The sequence below is a fragment of the Dromaius novaehollandiae genome, chromosome 1 (assembly GCF_036370855.1).
Source record: "Dromaius novaehollandiae isolate bDroNov1 chromosome 1, bDroNov1.hap1, whole genome shotgun sequence".
NCBI lineage: Eukaryota > Metazoa > Chordata > Aves > Casuariiformes > Dromaiidae > Dromaius > Dromaius novaehollandiae.
This window is the reverse complement of record NC_088098.1, coordinates 69,557,044-69,576,899: the sequence shown is the minus strand read 5'-3', so window position 1 is coordinate 69,576,899 and position 19,856 is coordinate 69,557,044. Positions and strand designations below refer to the sequence as shown.

The window sequence follows — 19,856 nt, the reverse complement described above, 5'->3', positions numbered from 1 at the left end:
GCAGGAGAGAACCTTTCATAAACTGATCTGTCTTAGGCTGAGCTGCACATGCAGCTTGGATCAGTTCCTTCCATTTTTTTAGTGGCTTTAAATGTGTTTAATGCAGTTGCATGGATATGTTGTTAGGACCCAGCAGCAAAGTTAGCTAGTTTAACAGTACATAAAGTCCAGCTGAACTTGCAGTAGTTTAGAGGCGCTTCCTTAAAAAAAAGTATGGTCACACTCCTCAATACTAGAGTTACGATTCCAACTTCTCTCTTACAAAATAAACCATAGCCTAGAACTGTTATCAAGTGAAGCTTTGCCATCTCCTTAGTAAAATAAGCCTAAAAGAAAGACTGCTACAAAATTTTTTGTAAGAGTTTTAATTACTTCACAGAAGCTTTATTGAGAAGTTGTTATTCAACAAAGAACAATTTTGCCATCTTAATGTTTGCATTTGCCTAATAAGAGGTAAAACATTGTAGAAGAAGTTAAAGCTAAGCAAAGTTAAGGAAACTGACACTTTTCCAAAAAAAACATGCTGCTCAGCATTCACAGAAACATTCTCAAATGCAGAGAATATAAAGTAGTGCTTGAAGAGTCCAAAAGAGCTGGTGCTTCTCAGTAGTCAGGTGAAAGGGCCTATTAAGAGCTTCAGTTCTTTTGCAATAAAGGGCTTAGAACCATAAGCAGTTCTGGAGATAGAAAAAAAGCTTATGCTATGATTAGTATCTGAATTGTATTGCTTAGAGTGTGTCAGCATTGTTTTACTTTCTCAGTCCAACCATCTGCATTAGGTACATGCATGCCATGAAGCTTTTGTCTTCTGAAGCCTAACCTCACCAATAACATAGAACACTGCACTTCAGCTGGCTGCACCATCCTCCTAGAATTTGCATTTCATCATAGTCACAATCACTTTCCTCTGCAATCTCTATGAACTGAAGTCTTCAGCTATAGAGTTTTCTTGCCTCCCCTTTCAGAGCTGGCTGTAGAGTCCAGGACTATATTAAAGTGTATGTGTAGTAGAAATACATAACTCTTTCAGTTACATCAATATTTTCAGAAACTATGATGCCATAGCGCTACTGACTTCAAGAGCTGCTTAGGCACACAGGAGTCTAAAAGCTGTATTCCCATTTTTTGAAGATCTTAACAGCTAATGATAGATAATGAGTTTGTTTAAACAGCTAATAAATTAAGTTCTGTTAAGTTTAATTTTGGATTTCTTTTCCCCCCACTCAGGCATTTAGATATATACTTACTTAAATATAAACAAACCAAAAGATTAAAAACACATTTATCTTTATTTTTCTGGTAGGATCTTGTGAAGGACTAAAGCTTAGAATTTTACCTATCATTTAACTGAAACCTTTAATTAAATGAATAAATTCCACTTTGATGAAACAGTCATTCTCTTAAAAAAAATTAGACTAGAGTGATTTTCTGGGGGAAGTCCCACAATGTACTCCCAACTTTGTATTTAGGATAGTATAAACTATTCTCAGTTTGATCCCAAGTAAAAAATAATTCCCCAGTAGCAACTGTAGATTTAAAAACAGTAATATCAAATATGAAACAACTTAATGTCCATGGATGGCACTACAGCATATGGAGAAGACATTTAGGAACAGCTTAAAGTGTTAGGCTTCCTCCCACAGGAAACTAGGCACTAAGTTATTGCTAACAACTGAAAAAGAAGGAATCTGATTTAAGCAAGCTTGTACACACACATGTACATAGCATTACCATTATTAAAATGCATCTTAAATAACTCTAAACATACTTCCAGGGAGCTTGTTATGATTTAAAACAACCAACCTTAACCCCAATTTGCAACTTATTAGTATATTCTGTCACTGGTTACCTGAAGTCAAATTTGAATTTAGTACCTGCAAAAATTCCTGGAACCAATATGCATGGCAGTGTAAATAACAACAGAGGACAGAAAGTGTTTTCTTTGTGACCATAATAGTTGTCTAGTAGGAAACCTATACAACGAATTAAAACAAAAGCAAGTTGTCTTGAGATTGCAAAACTTGCATGCAAACTTTGTGCCTGGGGACATACTTTTGTAGCTATGCTTTCCAGCAGTCAAAATAGCATCCCGTACCATCTATCAAATGAGATATATAGCAGTCTACTCCATGGGATCTTGACAGTGAAAGACTGCTACAGGTGACAACTGCTGGTGCTGTTGTGTTAACTTTTCCTTGGAGTGGAGCTGCATGCTGACCCCACCAAAGATCACATATGACATACCAGTGCAGGTTTACCAGAAGAGTTGAAGCGACAAGAAGTAAAAGGCTGCTCCCAAATAGCATTTCAAAGACATTTCTTCCTGGCTTCCACAGTTCAAAGTTTCTGTACGTTCTGTATTTTGTCAAGCAGAAAACACTTTTCTTTCAAAAATGAAGTTCAAAAGTCAAAAAAAAGGTCCAGCTTGCCATATACTTGCAGACCACACTGCAGGTAGTGAGGGCTCTGCGTGGCCTACACCCTTAAGATGCCCTCTGGTGACCTGAGCTGCCTTGTATAGTAGATAGAGATGGTGCCATTATCTGGAATAGAAACTGTGAAGTCTGTGGCGGGTACCCAAACATTTGAACATTGGAGTGGTGCTAGTGGGATGGCACACACTGCATAACTGCCTTGTACACCTTCACCTGAACAAGTGGTTTTAGGAAGCAGGGGCTTCCCTGCCCAAGCTAATACCCTGCCCTAAGTAGCTTCAGGCAGTACAATCTACTCAAAGCATCCTGCTCACAAGGGCTGCTTACTGTCTGAAATGCCTGAGCAACATGCATAGGCAGTAAATCATAAGGAAACTGGGCTCTGGGAATCATGCCAGGTGAATTATGCATGGTTTTGGGAAGAAGTGAGCTATGAGGTAGGCACTGGATATAACATATATTATGTAAGGGGTTTAATTGTGTTCTTTAAACAGCGAAGGTGAATGCAGTGCTGTCTTAACAGCACAACAAAGTCTAGTTTTCAAGAGTGTTTTAATACCTGTTATGAAGTTCTCATCTAGTCGAGACTTAAACTCTTTGCCCACACTAATCCACTTGCTTTTGTTGCTGAACTTCATTTCTCTAATGTGCCTTTCAGTATTTGACAATATCAACACAAAATCTTAATAAGGAATTGCATTTATCCCCCATTTCTGCTAATCCTGAGTGAACTGTTTCATAAACCATATCACTCAGTGTTAAAACTCTATACAAAATGGAAAAGGGATTCTGTTCAATCAAAATAATCTTCTATATCAATATTTGGATTCAGAAGATCTTCCCCGTAGGCTGAAAGATCCATCTGATTTAAAATTAAGTTTTCAAAGGTTTCTTCCAAGTCTGTTTCACCAATCAGTACAGCTCCCATCATTCTTCCATTCTGCATGACCACTTTAACATACTCTTGTCCCTTGGTACATCTCAGCATTAGTTCATGGTCTAAACCCAGGCCTTGAGCATTGTATTTTCCCAAAACCACCACCTAACAGAAAAAGAAAAAGCACTCATAAGAACATTATAGTAGCTTTTAATCTTTTTGCTGACAACAGCTGTACGCTTGAGAATACCGATGTAAGCAGAAGAATATTTGCCCCTATGAAAAAAAAAAATTATATTTATGTATATACACACACAAAAATAAAGTTGTGTGTGTATATATTTATGTGTATATAAATGTATATACCTACATATACATACCATTGTCATTGGCTTTCATAGCCACAATGTATTTAAAAAATATTCACCTTGAAATATGACACAGATTAAAAAAGATGGAACCAAGTACCAAGCTGAACTGTATCGAATTTATCCATGAACAGCGTCTTTAAAGAATTGGAATTGAATGTGTGCTGAGATGCAAAGCAGATTAGCTGGCATTCACCAATTACAATTTATAATGCATCTGTAAAGATCTTTGCCTGCTTCAGTTTCAGCATTCAAAGTCAATATGAATGGAGAAAATATGAACTAAGATTAATTATTATGAGGAGAACACTGTTTTGTCAGTATTAAAGCATATGCTCAGTATTAGCATGTGAATGAACATAAATAGTGTGTTGTTCAGTGGTTTTAACCTTTTAGAATGTAATTACCTTACCTTGTAATTGAAGAATTTTGTCACATGAGCAAACAGTTCAAAGCTGAAATCCAGATCAATAGATTCCCCTAAAGTATCTGCTGCCATGCATTTTGCTGCATACCATCCCATCTGTCTAGCTTGGGTCCAGAGCCTCATCTAAAAAACCAAGGTACACAGATATGTGTTACTGTGCAATGAACGATACTCATTGCTCTCATCAATGCATACCAAGCGCTTTCATTATACTCAGGCTAATTAATCGACTTGGCTTTCAACCACATGGATAAAATTATCTGACATAACACACACAGGATTATCTCCTTACTCACTAGTTTCCAGTTCAGCTAAACTTTGTCTTCACGTGTCTAAAGTCTGCAGTGTGCAATTTACTTTGAAGATTAGATTGCTGCTGAGAGCACACTCATATGATTTGATTTACCTGATGCCACACTGGACTAGGTTCCCATGATGCTGTACAGATATCCCCAGCTGCATATATATCTGGTATGGATGTGTGCATGTATTTATCCACCTTCAGTCCTCCATCTTCACCTAGAGCAAACTAAGTATTTGCAGTGATCAGCACTGAAGAAAAATAATCATTTTAACTGAGTAATTCAACTTAGTCCATTTTAAGTGGTCATCTCATTAGTTACTTCCTATGGCAGACATCTCTGCAATGTTTCAGCAAATCCACTCATCCACTTAATCAAAACATTTGAAGATTTAAAATTACATGATAAATACTAATCAAACCCAGCAAGACATTTCTGGCTGCCCTCAAGCAACATAGAAAAGGTCAGAAAAAGGTCATTTGTTGTACACAATTTATGACTGTTCACTCTCCCATCTAATCTGACTCAACTACAGAAGACTGATAATCATAGGAAAACATATTATATAAACATCCTAATCTCAAGAAAATTAGAATTCATTTTGTATTTTTGTGAAGGCCAGGAAATACCACTGCAAACACCCAATTCTAAGCTAGCTCTCTAAAACACTCCTTGAAATATTTCATGGCTCAACATTAAGAGGATGTTTGCCTAATTTTCTTCTGGTTTATTCAGAGGGTAGCTTTCTACACATGGCAGCTACAAACTCTGTAATCATCGTCCATGTTCAAATTCTGAGTCAGTGTGTGACCACCCTCAATGAATATGAGCTTTAAACCTCAGTTTCCTAGATGAAAAACATCAGAAATACATGCTTACTTCCCAGGAAAAGATCATTACATTTGTAATATAGGAGTATGGTGCAAAATTAACACAAAAATGATTCTACATTTCTGGTGTATCCATCAATTATATAGATGTTTCTCTCTCTTTGTATAGGCTTGCTCTTAACAGTATGTTTTGTTATAAATAGCAATAGAACAAGTACACAAATGAAATTCATTTCTTTCATGTTATGTATTTTTGACAAATACCTACCTTATTTTGAAATGCTGTACAACATTTAAACCTTTGGCTTTCAACAATTTATTTCAGAAGCATAAACCAGCTGTCAGCCCTTATTTTCCCCACTTAAAAAAACCAACAGCTTAAACTTCAAAATAAATCAGTATACTTACGTTATTACCATCAAGAAATGGTTTAACATTTGGCACAACTCCAGTTGCACTGACAATGAAATTACATCCATAAATTTTTCCATTGGTTAATTCCACATATATAGGCCATAGAACTGTAAAAGGGGAAAATTTTGCTCTGAGAATGTAACCAACAGAAATTATTTTTATAAATTGTGTCTCACTATAAGTTGTGAAATAAACAAAAATGAGAAAACGCAATCTTTTGAGGTATCTAGCTGATTAGGTAAGAAAAAATTTCAGATTGTCTGCAACATTTCTTACTTAGTTTACGCCTAGAAAATGAGATTTGAGAGCTTAGCTCCCAGTTGTACAGCTCCCAGTTGTACTGTTAGCTTTCTCTGGAATTTTCCTGAATCAAATCCCTCATTTGCAAGATGGAAGTACTATGTCTTGCCACTGCACCAAACCCACATGGTGTTCTGTGGCTAACTCTTGTAAAAACTCTGAAGTATCAATCAATTGCCAATTATTCTTTCATATTCTTTTTATTGATGCACAGGAAATGCCTCAATAGCAAAGAGAATGCCAGAGACTGAACTTACTAGATACTTATACTGGTATTTAACTGGCTATTAAACCAATATTTTAAATATTAACTCTTGATTCAGTGAACTTTAAAGATAGGATTACTAATAAAGTAAGTTTTTATCTTCTACCATATTCTTTGAGAGATGATTTCAGAGTTTTGACAGTAAATGTGATTTTTTTGGTTCTGTTTTAACTCCACTATTAATATATGATTTTGTTAAGACTGTCACAAAAAGGGAATATTCTGTATACAGTATCTAGGTGACTGTGGAGAAAGTCTAACCAAAAGTATTTTGTAATTTAACTGGAGTGCATAAATCAAACCCTCAGCCACTTCAGACTGTTATAGCTCCATTTAATTTATAGAAACAAAGGATTTGTTTTCCAAATCTGTATTTGGTTTAAAGCAACAAACATTCTTCAGCTGTGCTTTATTTTCAAATTGAATTTTAAATCATCACTAAAATTTTTTTGCCACACCTACCCTCATCTGGTTCTACATTTTTCTCTTCCTTAGGAAAAGTCAGAGAAGTCCGTTGCAGTTGTGTAAATTCTTGCTGTAGGAGTATTTTCTTTACTTCACATAGTATTTCAATATGTACTTTATGAGAAAACTAAAGAAAGATTGAGAAAATTGTAAAAATAATGATTAGCATTAACAATATTTTAATAGCAAATATACTTTCTCCTAAATTGAAGTGTTAGTAAACTGAACAAAAGAATAAGCATATATCCCACCTCAAAGCATGATGCATTAGCTGATTTTCTACTCTTTCATTTTGGCACAGGAAGAGAATACAGAACTTTTGAGAAGAGGAAAAGCTAAACTCAACCTTTTGTCTTTCAGGACTTCAAATCCTCTATTTTTTATCATGAGTTAAATTCTGATAACATTATATTAATTTATACTAATATTAATTTATATTTTAAATGCTGTAAAAAGAAAAAGATATCTTGTTCCATCAGCCCATGTTTCAACAACTTCTATTCTGAGCTCAAGACAGAGGTTGGAAAGGTGTCAGTTTCTCTAAATTATTTTGTGGATTCAGACCATGAACAGCTCTAATTCTTTGTTTTCTACCAGACACACAAATTTCCACAGCCTGTACCAGCTATAACACCACCCATTAGTCTGCTGAACACTTTAAATATCCTTTAGTTGGTATTGCAAGTTCTGTAGAGTCTGTGATTACTCATCTTTGACAGGCTTTTTTATTTAAATGCATTTAACAGAGGCAAACACCAAAAACCTAAGAAACAGATAAATGAAAATGTGATAAAAACTAAAATACGAGGATTTTTATTTGATTTTAAATGTAAAAAATCCTCGCAACATCTGTGTCCACTATTTATTTTGCATTTCGTTATCTGTTGTGACAGGAGACTAACGTTCTCTGTACAAATTTTACAGTCCTGTATTTCACATATTAAAACGCAGCTGTAGGCAGCTGAAATTAAGAGATTACAAGTACCACTGCTTCTGGTTAAAGCTAGGATAGAAACAAGTCCTACAGAAATGTGCAAACCAACATTTATAGGTTTCAGTCTCAGACCATGCCAGTGGATCCAATTTGTCACCTTCTTCGGGAGGCAAAAATAATTGCAGAAAATAGCAGAAAATAATGGCATTTGTGTTAATTTATTTTCCAGTGTAATTCTGGTAAAATATGAGAATCAGTTCAAGCACATTTTATTTTTCCTTTTCTAAAAATCTTCAGTGTGGCTTTCACTTTCTGTAATCCTTATATACTTCAAGCAACACAAACAAGTATGAACAAGAAGATTACGGTCGTACCTGTTTAGTGCCTTTAAGATGTAAGCCCTCATGCCAGTCAGGGCCTAAGGCACTGCCCAGGTTGTCAGATTCTGCTCTGGGTCCTTCTTTTTTCTCTCTTCCTGAAGCAAAAGAGATAGAGAATATCAGATATAGCATAGATACTTCACTGCCTGCAGAATTCAGAACAAGGATTCTGAATTAGGAGAAGTATGATCTGGTTGCCAGAAGGGAGGACAAAACCACATAACCATCAAAGTAAGCTGAAGTCCCAGATACTATTATTTCACATCAGACTTCAACTTAGTATTTTTAACAATACCTTTCAACTTTATCTCTTTCATACTTCGCTTACCTCTGAAACAACCACGTCAGGAGTATTACAGGAGTCTGGGTCAAGCAAATCCTTATTTACATGTAATCAATGATATTATCGCTAAAGAAAGGAATTACGGATTCTGAGCACTGTTAAATGCCTGCATGGACCCTTAACAGCCTAACTCCCAGGAGATTCTGGGACACCAAGGTTCTGAAGGCCCACTGTAGACTTTGTTGCTTAATATCAGTGCTAATATTTAAATTGATGCTCATCTGCTAGCAAACATGCACTATCTGCCCTCTGTTGCATGAAAATTCAAATTCTCATATATGACACATTTGAAAAATATTGTGACCTTCACGCTGAACCTTTTAAAATCCATCCTTCCAATCTCAACCCTACTCTTCTTTTTGTTAATTGTTTATATATATGTGTATATATACATTTTAGATATATATATATACACACACACACGTATGTATTTGCATGTTTGTTCATGCAATTCTAGTTAACTGTTGTTACTAAGAAAAGAGTTTAATTGCATCTGTAATAACATTCTGTAGGGTTTCATCTGGTTCTCCAGGAATTCATTATGGGAGAGCTCCCTCCTCCATAATGCTGACATAACTCAGCAAAACTTATTAAAATTTAACAGAAAATACAATGGGTACTTCAGCAGATCGAACACAGGAAGTCAAATTCAAATTTGGCACAGATATAAAGTCAAGCACATTTACAATCTTTAGATAGCCATATTATATGGTCTCATGTGTATACATGAATATTGAAGAGGTTTTTGTATTTCCTTTTTTTTTAAAAAAAAAAATACTGATAACTGTAAAACTTGCCTAAAGCCGGTTAATTTAAGCAATCTCCAGATTCTTTCTAATATTAATGTTGCTGCTGCAGTGTAAGATTGGAACATCATACCTTCCATTGCATACTTGGTTCTTTTACATGCTATTGCAGTCTCTCGTTTTTCAGCAGTTAGCTTTGGAATGAGGAATTCAGCTGCTCCTGCATCAAAAAAGGTATTCCCAATGGCTTTGTCTTTGATAGCCCAAATTACTTCGCAGCCTTCAATTTCATACCTTAATGCATATTTAAACAATGGAGAAAACAACAGGTTGCCAAATAAAGGGTCTACACTCTGAGCAACACAACTAAAAGTGTGCAAGATGTCATTCCAGAAGCTAGAAACAATGTATCCCAGATAAACTTCACACCCACTAAAGCTAAATATTCACATAAGCAACTGGCAAAAAACCTCTGCAAATTGGCAGTTCTTACACTTTCTCACCAGTATAGCCTCAACTGTGGGATTGGGGGAAAAAAAAGGAGGAGGGCAGATCGAGTTATTAGTAATGAGACTTAATGTTTCCTGTTCCCATTACCACCAAACACACACACAGACACACACACACAGACACACACACACACTCTCTGCAAAGGTGTGTAATTTTTGCCAAACTGCCCACTGCTAAGGACAGACATTTGGGTACTCTATCTGAAGAAAACAGATTGAAGAAAAACTGTTAGGTTTATATCTGAAACATGAAATCGCAGAGACATCGTCTGCAGCACACGATTAAGTACCCAAGTGAACAAATGACTCCTGTAGTGCAAAACAAGACTATATAATCGTATAATCCAGATGTTTCTGCAATGCATCAGGACTATAGGACCATATGGCTCCATGTCCTACCTGTGACAAAGGTTGTATCAGACCCTTCAGAATTCTATCAACCTAAACTAGGTTGATGCAAGACAAACTGCCTTTCTATTACCTTTACCTCTTTTGTTTCTAAAAGTCAGATGTGTTTTATTACTTATTACCCTTAATAGCAATCTTTGTTAGTTACAAATCAGAACAAGTCTCTATATTCTTGATGTCTATATGTCAAGGATTCTTTTGAAGCTTGCTGAATTTTCTGTAAGTTCCACTACGCCATGAAAAATTAATAATTTTTCACCAATTTTGCTACTAAATACCTTAAGAGTTACAATTTTATAGGAAGCTGACCTTTTCCCCCAAACTCCTGCGCACTAGATTTAATGTCTAATTGTTAAAGATTTTATTTGCATACATTTCTTTATAACATAAACAAATTTACTTACACTAATTCAAGAGCAATGCCACCATTTCCTACCACTACTATTCTCTCAGCTTGAGCCAAATTCTTCTGAAAAGCCTGTATTAATAAATAACAAAAAAGTGAACTACAGCTTAGATCATGTTTCCCTCACACTAATCAAATACATCCTTTTCAGTATTTTCTTGCTCTCTCAAGTCTTTTTACTTTCATTTGTTCAGACTACCAATATACATTTATTTATGTTAAAAAACTGTTTAAGCAGCTCATAAAACCTGTTAAGTTCTACCATATAAAGGAATGAAGGTATTTCCACAGCCACCTAAGTCTCAAACTGAGCCAGAAGCAATTAAATAGTTACATTTAAGCCAAATCAGCACAGCCTGTAACAGAACCTGGGAGCCTTTCCTCTGTCCTAGAGACTGTTAGCACTGTGACATCTATTAATCCAGTTTTGTCATAACTTGCATAACTTCACAGTGACTTGTACAAGTATTACAAGTGCAAAGAAAAGGAATTTTTTTTCAGCAGTTTAAGAATTAGGTTGTAGCAAACCTGAGAGCTGATTTGCCAGTAAAACTTTTAGAAAGAAACTAGTGTACAAATTACATCTTAATGGTGACAGAAGTAAAAACTCCAACTTAGATAGCACTTTTTTCTGGATCATAATAGAACCACTTCACATATTTTCTTTCAAACTAATGAAGAATCATGACCATCAGATGGACTATTGAAATTATATGAAAATCTGGTCATCAATGCTTCCAGTTTACATGAATACTTATGTTATTCATACCAGGAGAGAAACTAAATGGTGAAAGACCCTGAAAACTGAGGTCCTATAGTCCCTTCAGGGAAGGATGCTGAACTGAACTTGTGTCAGAGGAGACTAGTAAAGGTGACTTAAATTCAGGTAAAGTTTTGACACTGAAAACAAACTATAGGAATACTTTGATAATTTCACTACAGTTTGCTTGAAGAAGTGCCTCCTTTTTTATTTTCAACATGCCATTTAATAACTTCATTTGATGAACTGCAGTTCTCACATTATGGAGAAGCAGTGAACAGTGTTTTTCTTTTCACTTTCACCATGTTGCCTGTAATTCTGAAGACCTACAGCAGTGAGACCTCACTTGCTATTTCCAAGGTGAAGTCTTAGTCTATTTAGTCATTGCTCACGTGTAAGCTTTTCCATATCCTTGATTACAAGTGTAGCTCTTTTATGTACAATAAGGAGAGGCTACAGCAGAACCGGGGGGGGAGGCAAACAAACAAACAAAGTCCTTCAATAGCCCTTCACTGTGAGAAGTAGCCCCTCTTACAGTGTACTAGATACTCCTTCTCAAGAAAGCTTCTACTGGTGCCTATTGTGTATATTTTCAGATTGGCTTCTGTCTGCACGGCAAAATAACATTATTTATCCTGGATTCTCATGTTAGGAACACTGCCTTTGAGCCATTTATAAACTTATTAAGTTTAGTGACTAATTAATTTATTTAACGCTATTTTAAGGCTATTTCTCTGCTACTGAAAGTGTTCCCATTTAAGGATATAAAATAACAAACACCATGTGATGTTTCTCCTTTTCACTCAATAACCATATTTAGTATTTTGCACCAGAAGTAAGAATCTATTACAGATGTATAAGTCTAGAATGCATTTACCTCTGCACTGTCAGTATCCCGGATTCCTAATACGTATGGGTTTCCTTCAAAAATTAATTTGGGTTTTGCTCCAGCACACAGGCAAAGTTTTTCATACATATACTCCTTCCCATCTTCAGTGAAAATTTTCTGTTAAAAATCAAAAGGAAAGCAAAAAAGAATTGGAGACATCTAAAAACCTCCAGCTTTATAGTTAACATTACAGTATTTTACAGATATTAAAAGCTGTATCTGGCTTCTTAAAAAAACAGCAAGCCTTCATTCTCTCATTAATGATGTATTATTTTATTTGTATTACACTCACCACAGACTTCCGAGCCTAACCTACAATATGACCAGTAAAACAGAAAGTGTATATGGTGCACTCAAACATAGATAAAATACAAAATTTTCCTCTTGGTGGCACTCTGTACTCAGCTTCTGTGTTAAAAGAAGGATTGGTTTTCTGTATGACATTTCCCCCTGCCAAACTTATATGACATAACAGATACATGCAAAGTTGTTAGTCCAAGTGCTATTTTATCTCAGATACTTCCACTTTTTGTGTTCAGAAGATGGATATGTTTACATGTAGACTGTTTTTCTTGTTTGTACAGAACACTGATGGGTTATCCCAGAGGTCAAAGAGTTGCTCTAGAAGGTGTGAATTCAAAATCAAGTTGTACCTATAGGTTTACCAAAAAAACAGAACAGTAGTAGATGCAGACCTAAGCACTACTAAATATTAGCAATCAAGAATCTCATTTAAAGCTTATTTAAATAATTAAAGACTTGAGGGACTTCTTAATTAGGCATTGGCTAGACAAACACATTTTTGAAGAGACACTGCAAATTCTGTTTTTCGATAATGAAAAAGGGTAGATCCTACAAAAGCTACACCATTCTGCAATAAGCAGTATTTAAAATGTAACATTTTATGAGCTTTCGTGTTGTTTTCCAAACCAGAAGGTAAATAATTTGCAGTGCTTCTGCACAAAGAAAATTTTAAAAGTTTTGTGATAACAGAAGCAAAAGATCCTTCAAATCTATAAACATGAAATATTAGTGTGCAGGGAGACATATGTTAACTAAAAAATATGATAATAATGAAACCACAAGACCATCACTAGATTCAGAATATTAGCAGAATTATAATCTAACTGGAATTATAGCTCTGCAATTCAAAATGAGCAAAACCAGATCTGGATCTAAACATGAGTTCACAATAAATACTGAAGTGGAAAATAACATGTCAAGCTGACTTGGATGCTAACTGGGATCTGTACTTGCTGTACGTTGCTTGTACTTGCAACATTTTTTCTGTTAAAAAGAAGGGAAAAAAGGTGGAAATCTTGGTTCTTTCAAGATTTTTTTCCTGTATACCATAAAGTTGTTAATATTTTGACCTCTGCAGCAACTAGCAGTAATTCAGGAATCACAGAGATCTCCAACTAATGATTTCAGAAGTTTTCTGACAGCTATATTGACATACTATATTGATTTTATTGACCAGTTTCCCTGCTATTCCAATCAGGTATTCAACACAATAGATCTAAGGTGTCCAAGATTTAAATCTAAGAAATACAGTTTCTTAACTAATTAATAATTTATGATCTATAATTATGTCCCCTGAATACAGTTCTACTGTAACAATAGTAGAAGTGATATGTGAAATAAAAGTTATGAATTATCATTCTCTTGTAATTTCTGATAGCTTACACTTAAATAACCAGAACGTAACTGAACAGAATTTCATGCCAAAAACATGCACCTGTTCCTTAAGTTTTTTTCTTATATAATTTGAACAACCTATATAGAAATAGAAAAGAGAAAACTGCAGCTTACATGCTCCTCACTTTTCAACTGCTTTACTTCAGACTGTATAACTTTAATATTGGGATATCGTTTTTCTAGTAGAGAACTTGGCTGTTCTTCTACATCAAACTCTTCAAGTGTTCTAGAGACCTGCAGGAAAAAGAAACAAATTTGAAAATATGAATAATTTATCCATCTCTTTTTCTAAGGTTTGTAACAGAATGTTTATTTCCAATACAAAACTCAAAACATAAAATGTATTGTCAAAACAAGCTACCATGTCACTGCTAAAAGTACCCTTCTATATACTTAATCTTTTTGTGCATGTTCCTAGCAAAGGTTCAAAGAAATAAAGAGAATTTTAATCCTAAAGCTAGCAATGAAGCAAAAAGGCAGAATGCTATATTTACGCTGATAACTAACTACTATATACTGCTATATATTTTTTTCCATATATAGATCATATTATTAGATGCAGAGTTGGCAGCACTGCTTTTTAATTTACCTGATACAGTGCTAAGACCTCATTTTTCTGTTGGTTAAAACTTTAATAAAAATAACACTATTTGTACTGATGTTCTTCCATGAAATTATCTTCCTCGCCTAGATCTTTTGGAGGAAATCTTGATCAGGATAGCCTGGATACTTAGGGAGTACTTTTGTCTAGAATTTTTTTTTTCTTATGCAAAAAAAAACCCTTGTGATGTTTTCTTGGAAAAACTCCTAATGATCATGTTGTAGTAGGTAGTTCTTATGCCAGGAACGTGCTTACTATCATTCAGCTTTTAAGCAAGACGTATCAGACAGCATTTAGGCAAAACAAGTTCCAGATCATCTCTAACGTTTTATTCATCTGTACATAATGTCTGATATTTCAGGGACTGATGAAAAATAAGAAAACTAAAACTCAGAAAATATCCAAGCAGTTATGTTCATTTTGGGTATCTTCCAGAAGGGGGCAGCAGCATGTGAACTTCTGGGCCTTCTATTTTATAGGACATCCAGTATGGAACACAGCTAGGAATCAGAAGCCAAACCATACTTGCAATTCACAGAGAAATTAAGATGCTTGTATCCAAAACTTAGATGCTGCTGCACTCATAATATCCTGCTTACCTCTTCCCCAACCTTCAGATGCCAAAACTTTTGGTGACAAGATCTCTGGAATGCATAAATGTCTGTCCTGGACATCCAAGGCCCTACTGTCACCTCTCAATTTCACAGGAAATTCTTGAGATAGGTGGTACTCTACCAGTCTCACATGCAGCTCTCAGTCTCTCAGCTAAGTTCTAAGTGTCCCCAACTGTAAGATAACCTGCAGAGTGCTCATTCTTTATTTTGCATGAGATACAGCTCACCTGTGTTAGGTACCGTGTTTCAGAAAAAGGGTCATGAATGTAAATTCTAAGTGGAAGACCAGCTCTAGGTGTCTAACTTTGCCTGAGAGGTAAAGCTAATTTCCTGTTGGCCTGCTGTGCAATCCAGTCTCCAATTTTTTCCACACCCTACAATAAAGTTCCTCCAGGTGACAGTGTAAAAGAACTGTTTGTTTTTTTTTTTTTTTACAAGACTTGAGTACCTCTGTGATTCTAGCCTTATGAGCCTACTAGCCAGCAATGTGAAATCAACTACAGATTTTTTTATTCAGCAGGAAAGAGGTCACTGAATCACCAGCTACGAGGCAGTGAGATAAAAGTTGAAGGGAATTTCATGGAAAGCAACTCCTTTTTCGTTACTTATCAGAGGTCTCATTCTGCTTGAAATTAAAACCTGCTACTGTATGAAAGGTTGGGGATCTGAGATCCACTAGCAGGACTGGGTTTCCTAAATAATTTATTCCAAAGATTTCACTTCAGAGCTTGAAATGGAGCACTCTCATTAACAAAGCAGTGAAATAAGCTTCTATAGGAACTCAGAACATACTTCAACCATGTAAGCACTGAGTGTACTAATACATTAATACCGTGAACTCACTACTATTGCTTGGTCACTACTATTGTGAATATGTTCAGTAATTATTTACTAATGATTAATGAATCACTACAGAATAACTCATCAGTCCTACTAACACTTAACAGTGCATTCCCACTGATGTGAAAACAATTTCACAATTATAAGCATTTTCAGGATTAAGCTCTAATTTATCTGTACAGACAAAATGCACTAACTTTTGGAGATGCATTACTGTAACAAAAATTAAGTCTCTTACCTGTCTGAAATTTGTTACAGCTTTTATAACTGGAGATGCTGTCATTAAAATAACATCCTCTGATGGAAATTCCATAGCCAGCTTGTAAAGAAACAGATCATGATGAGTGAATACAGTCATCAGTGGAATTTGACTTTAAGACAATATAATTATTGGAAAGAAATAATATGTGTTACTACATTACTCTACCCTAGTAGAATCCTAGTGGGTAAATACCATTCCAGATGTAAAGAGGGATGAGACAGGGAATGACATGGAAATTTTTATTGGGTAGCAACAGCTAACTGTTCCTTTTGACAACAGAAATACTGATTCCTACTGGCTATTTTAAATGCAATTTAGTACAATGTTAAGTGGATTATCATCTTCAGGGTACTATTAGGCAATACAAATTCTTATAGGCCCCAAGCCAAGATGAAAAATTCCGATCTTAAACACTGATTACTCTGCCACAGCAAATAAAAGAACTCTATCAAGTACGAACCACTCATCACTGAGATGAACACAAAACCCAGGGTACCTTGCCACCGGTACTCTACAGATGACCAGAACAGTTGTATAAGCCACCAAGAAGCACATCTCAAGCTGAACACAAGTGACTCAGCTATGAAGGAACTAGCATTTACTCCTGTATCTCAGATAGGAGGAATCTGACATATTTATCTGAAGGTGAAAGTGCTGAATCTGCTTCTGGTTATAGAGAAATTCACATAGTCATCTCTTAGGCACAAAACACACAAGAATTTCACCAGGCTATGTCAAAACTTCACGTAATCTCTTCATTATAGCACAGAACCACTAAAGCAAGTATTTTATGCATTTTGTAGCTGTATGCTTCATATTGGCAGAAAAAAGGAAGAAAGTTTGACTGTTTATGCAACAAATTAGCACACTGTGTTGCTGTAGTTGGTTGCAGCTGTAGCTAATAAACAAGCCTCAGAAAAACTACAGAACACCATGGAGAGCATGTGATTGGGTAATAATCATCAGATGCAAAGTGCATCAAATCAGTCTTAAAATTTTGGGTTGCAGTGTACATCAATTACATATGCTTAGATTCTTTCCTCTCACTTCTTACTGAGATTTAATGGCTGTTTAAAATTTTTATTCAGTATTATTGAGGTTGTTACATTTCTTTTGTAGGTTTTAAAATACCAAAATTAGAAATCTGCCAGACAGAATATGATGAATGAAATGATTTCCTGGCATAGAAAATAAATTTAACTCAAACTTTTCAGTAAAATCCAGCTTTTAAGATATTGTCAGAATATTTTAAAATGTGTTCAAAATGTAACTAACCCTAAATTTTTTTTTTTTTTTTTTTTTTTAAGATCAACCTAAGGCAATGATTGTTCTCAGAAGCCTGAGAAGTCTGGACTGTAAGTCATCATGGAAGAGTATCCCCCAAATGCAGTATAATGAACAAGCTGTTTATTGCCACTGCTACATTCCAGAGAATTTTACTTGCTCAAAACCGTAACTAAGAAAATTGTGCTTAAGCTCCCTTTTTTATTTAATGCATACCCCCAGTCATGGATGTACAGCACAGAAACCCCACCAGAACACTCAGTGCCATTCTTAATGGAGTCGATGAATTAAAACACATGCAAGAAGACCAAACTCATTGTTATCTGTGCTTCCTGCTATACTAGGAGATAAGGTAGTAAGTCTCTGTCATCACATAAGCATCTGACTTGAGATTTCCAAGGGGAAAAAAAAATCAATGAAGGAAATAAGGGTGAGGAAAAGAGTATGATAAAGGAGGTGTGAATTACAGCAGCAACTAAGTGACACTCTTAGAGCTTGAAAAGAAGATGAAGCTGTAACTCTGTGGCACCAACACTGCAGAAAGCCCTCATTTTCAAGAAAACAATAAACAGTCCCTTTTAAAGTAATTAAAGAATTTTTTAAACATATACTTTTCAGAAATAACTGCATTGTGAAATGGGATCACTGCAATTAGATACAACCCAACTTTGAATTACTTCCAGGAAAACATGAAGTCCCCTAGAATATTAAATCTTGATGCAAATCTCATTCTTACAAGCACTAAGGAGCCACAATAGCTTTACTTACATGAATAGTTTAATCAACTTTTAAAAGATTACTCACATTAATATTTAAGAGTGTCGTATTAGAACCCACATATTACATTAACTATGAATAAAATCAAAGCAACAAGCTGATAAATGGTAGAAAAATAGAAACTTTCTATATAGAAGGGCAGCATTATAAATAGATTTTTGTAAATTTGCACCTGGTTTATACAACATGCCTAAGATGTTGTCAGAAAGGAAAACGTAGATGAAATATCACTTCATCACCACAGAATACACACATCCGAAACAGAGTCTTTATACTTGCTTTGTAGTTTAAGAGATAAGACATTCTTTACTGAACTACAGTTCAATATCTACATCATTTTATATCCCATGTTAGGCTCAAAATCACCTCCAGTTAAAGCAAAGCTTCAATACACATTCTGTTACTTTAAACTCAAACCCCCCAAAACTTAGAAATGAACCACCGAATTGATTTTTAGAGCTTGAGCTCATGGAAAGGTGAATAAATTGGGCCATCTCTACAGGTGTACAGACCTAGGCATGGATCCAATGAAACAGAGCAACAGCTGTATAAAAAAAAGAGCACATCAGAGCAACCTTCATCTCCATTGCAGGATAATCCTTGATGGCACTAATAGCGAGGGCAGTGCTCCCTTAGGTTTCTGATGTCCAGGCTAGCATACAGAAGGCCAACTTTCTCGAGTTACAAAGACTTTTGCAAAGCATTCACGTTCCCAGCCAGCAAAATAATGCCGTATTACCATAGTGCTTCCATGCAGCTGGCTTTATTTGTTCGCTATTTGTAAAACATTTTTTAAAAACAGACAGAAATATAGAATATTGGTTGGAGGTTAAGAGAAAAACTATTTATATGATTACTGTACGGGTCCCAAGGAGCTGTCCCTACAGAGGTACGCACAGTCACTCTAAAAATGTTTGTGCTTTGCGAGTTAACACAAGTGACTTAACACAACTACGCCACTCAGACCGGGCAGATCCGGTAGGCCCTGGCTCCACAACGCCGCCCGTTGCTGCTGCCGCCAGGCCCGGGCGGCGGTTGGCGCCAGAACCACCCCCCGAAGCAACCGCCCCCTCAGGGAGGCGGCCACAGCCCCACCCCCCCGCAGCGCCTCCCGCCCCCGCCAGCAGCCGCGTGCACTCCCGGCCAGCGGTTGGGTGCGCGCGCATGCGCCGAGCCCAGGGCGGGTGGAGGAGCCGCGGGTCTTACCTTCTCCGCGCAGGTGACTCCCGCGATCCCTCCGCCCACCACCACGAACCGGCTCCGCGCGGCGGCAGCCGCCATTTCTCCGCCTCTCCCGAGCACGCGAGCGACGAAGGAAAGAGCCGCTCCCTGCCGCCGCCGCGGTGCGGTTTCCACCCGCCGCCCGCACTTCCGCGTCCTCGCTGGGGCGCGCCCGCCAGAGCCCGAAGCGGTGGCGCTCCGCCTACGGCGCGCGGCGGAGCCCAAACTTCTTCCGCTGGGGGCGCGCGCATGCTGTGTGTTGTGCGAGGACGGGGGTGAGAGCGCAGCCTCGTCGAGCCTCCCCCGCCTCAGGCAAAAACACCCCCCAAACGCAACTCATCTTTGTTTCTCTTATTCTAAATTTGCCTTTTACTTTGTCACTTGCCAGGGCCAGGTTCGCCTGCAGCGTTGGCCATAGCGAACCCCGGCAACTCTTCCCCCCACCTCAGGGGCCGCAGGGAGGCAAAACGCTTGCAAGGGAAGAGGGCTCCACCTCCAAGG

At 36.7% G+C, this 19,856-nt stretch overlaps 1 protein-coding gene across 2 annotated transcripts; it reads right to left on the bottom strand.

The window, feature by feature from the left end:
- Positions 1 to 482: 482 nt before the first annotated feature.
- Positions 483 to 19,574, bottom strand: PYROXD1 (pyridine nucleotide-disulphide oxidoreductase domain 1). Of its 2 annotated transcripts, none has more exons than XM_026092639.2 (12): positions 19,341 to 19,574; positions 16,050 to 16,130; positions 13,871 to 13,990; positions 12,047 to 12,175; positions 10,408 to 10,481; positions 9,220 to 9,380; positions 7,992 to 8,092; positions 6,681 to 6,810; positions 5,648 to 5,760; positions 4,514 to 4,636; positions 4,093 to 4,230; positions 483 to 3,477 (listed from the first exon to the last, which is right to left on the bottom strand). In XM_026092639.2, the coding sequence occupies exons 1-12, from the start codon at positions 19,413 to 19,415 to the stop codon at positions 3,229 to 3,231; spliced, it is 1,494 nt and encodes a 497-aa protein (XP_025948424.1). In that variant the 5' UTR covers positions 19,416 to 19,574; the 3' UTR covers positions 483 to 3,228. The 2 variants fall into 2 exon arrangements, with proteins under 2 accessions (XP_025948424.1, XP_025948425.1); XM_026092640.2 differs by lacking the exon at positions 19,341 to 19,574 and adding an exon at positions 18,647 to 18,939.
- Between the last annotated feature and the right edge of the window lie 282 nt (positions 19,575 to 19,856).

Excerpts from the sequence above, each read along its gene's own strand:
- PYROXD1 (XM_026092639.2), bottom strand. The coding sequence starts at position 19,415 with ATGGCGGCTGCCGCCGCGCGGAGCCGGTTCGTGGTGGTGGGCGGAGGG. Across the intron at positions 9,381-10,407 it reads GGCATTGCTCTTGAATTAGT|GTATGAAATTGAAGGCTGCG; the intron begins GTAAGTAAATTT and ends ATATGCATTAAG. Across the intron at positions 8,093-9,219 it reads AACCAAGTATGCAATGGAAG|GAAGAGAGAAAAAAGAAGGA; the intron begins GTATGATGTTCC and ends CTTTTGCTTCAG.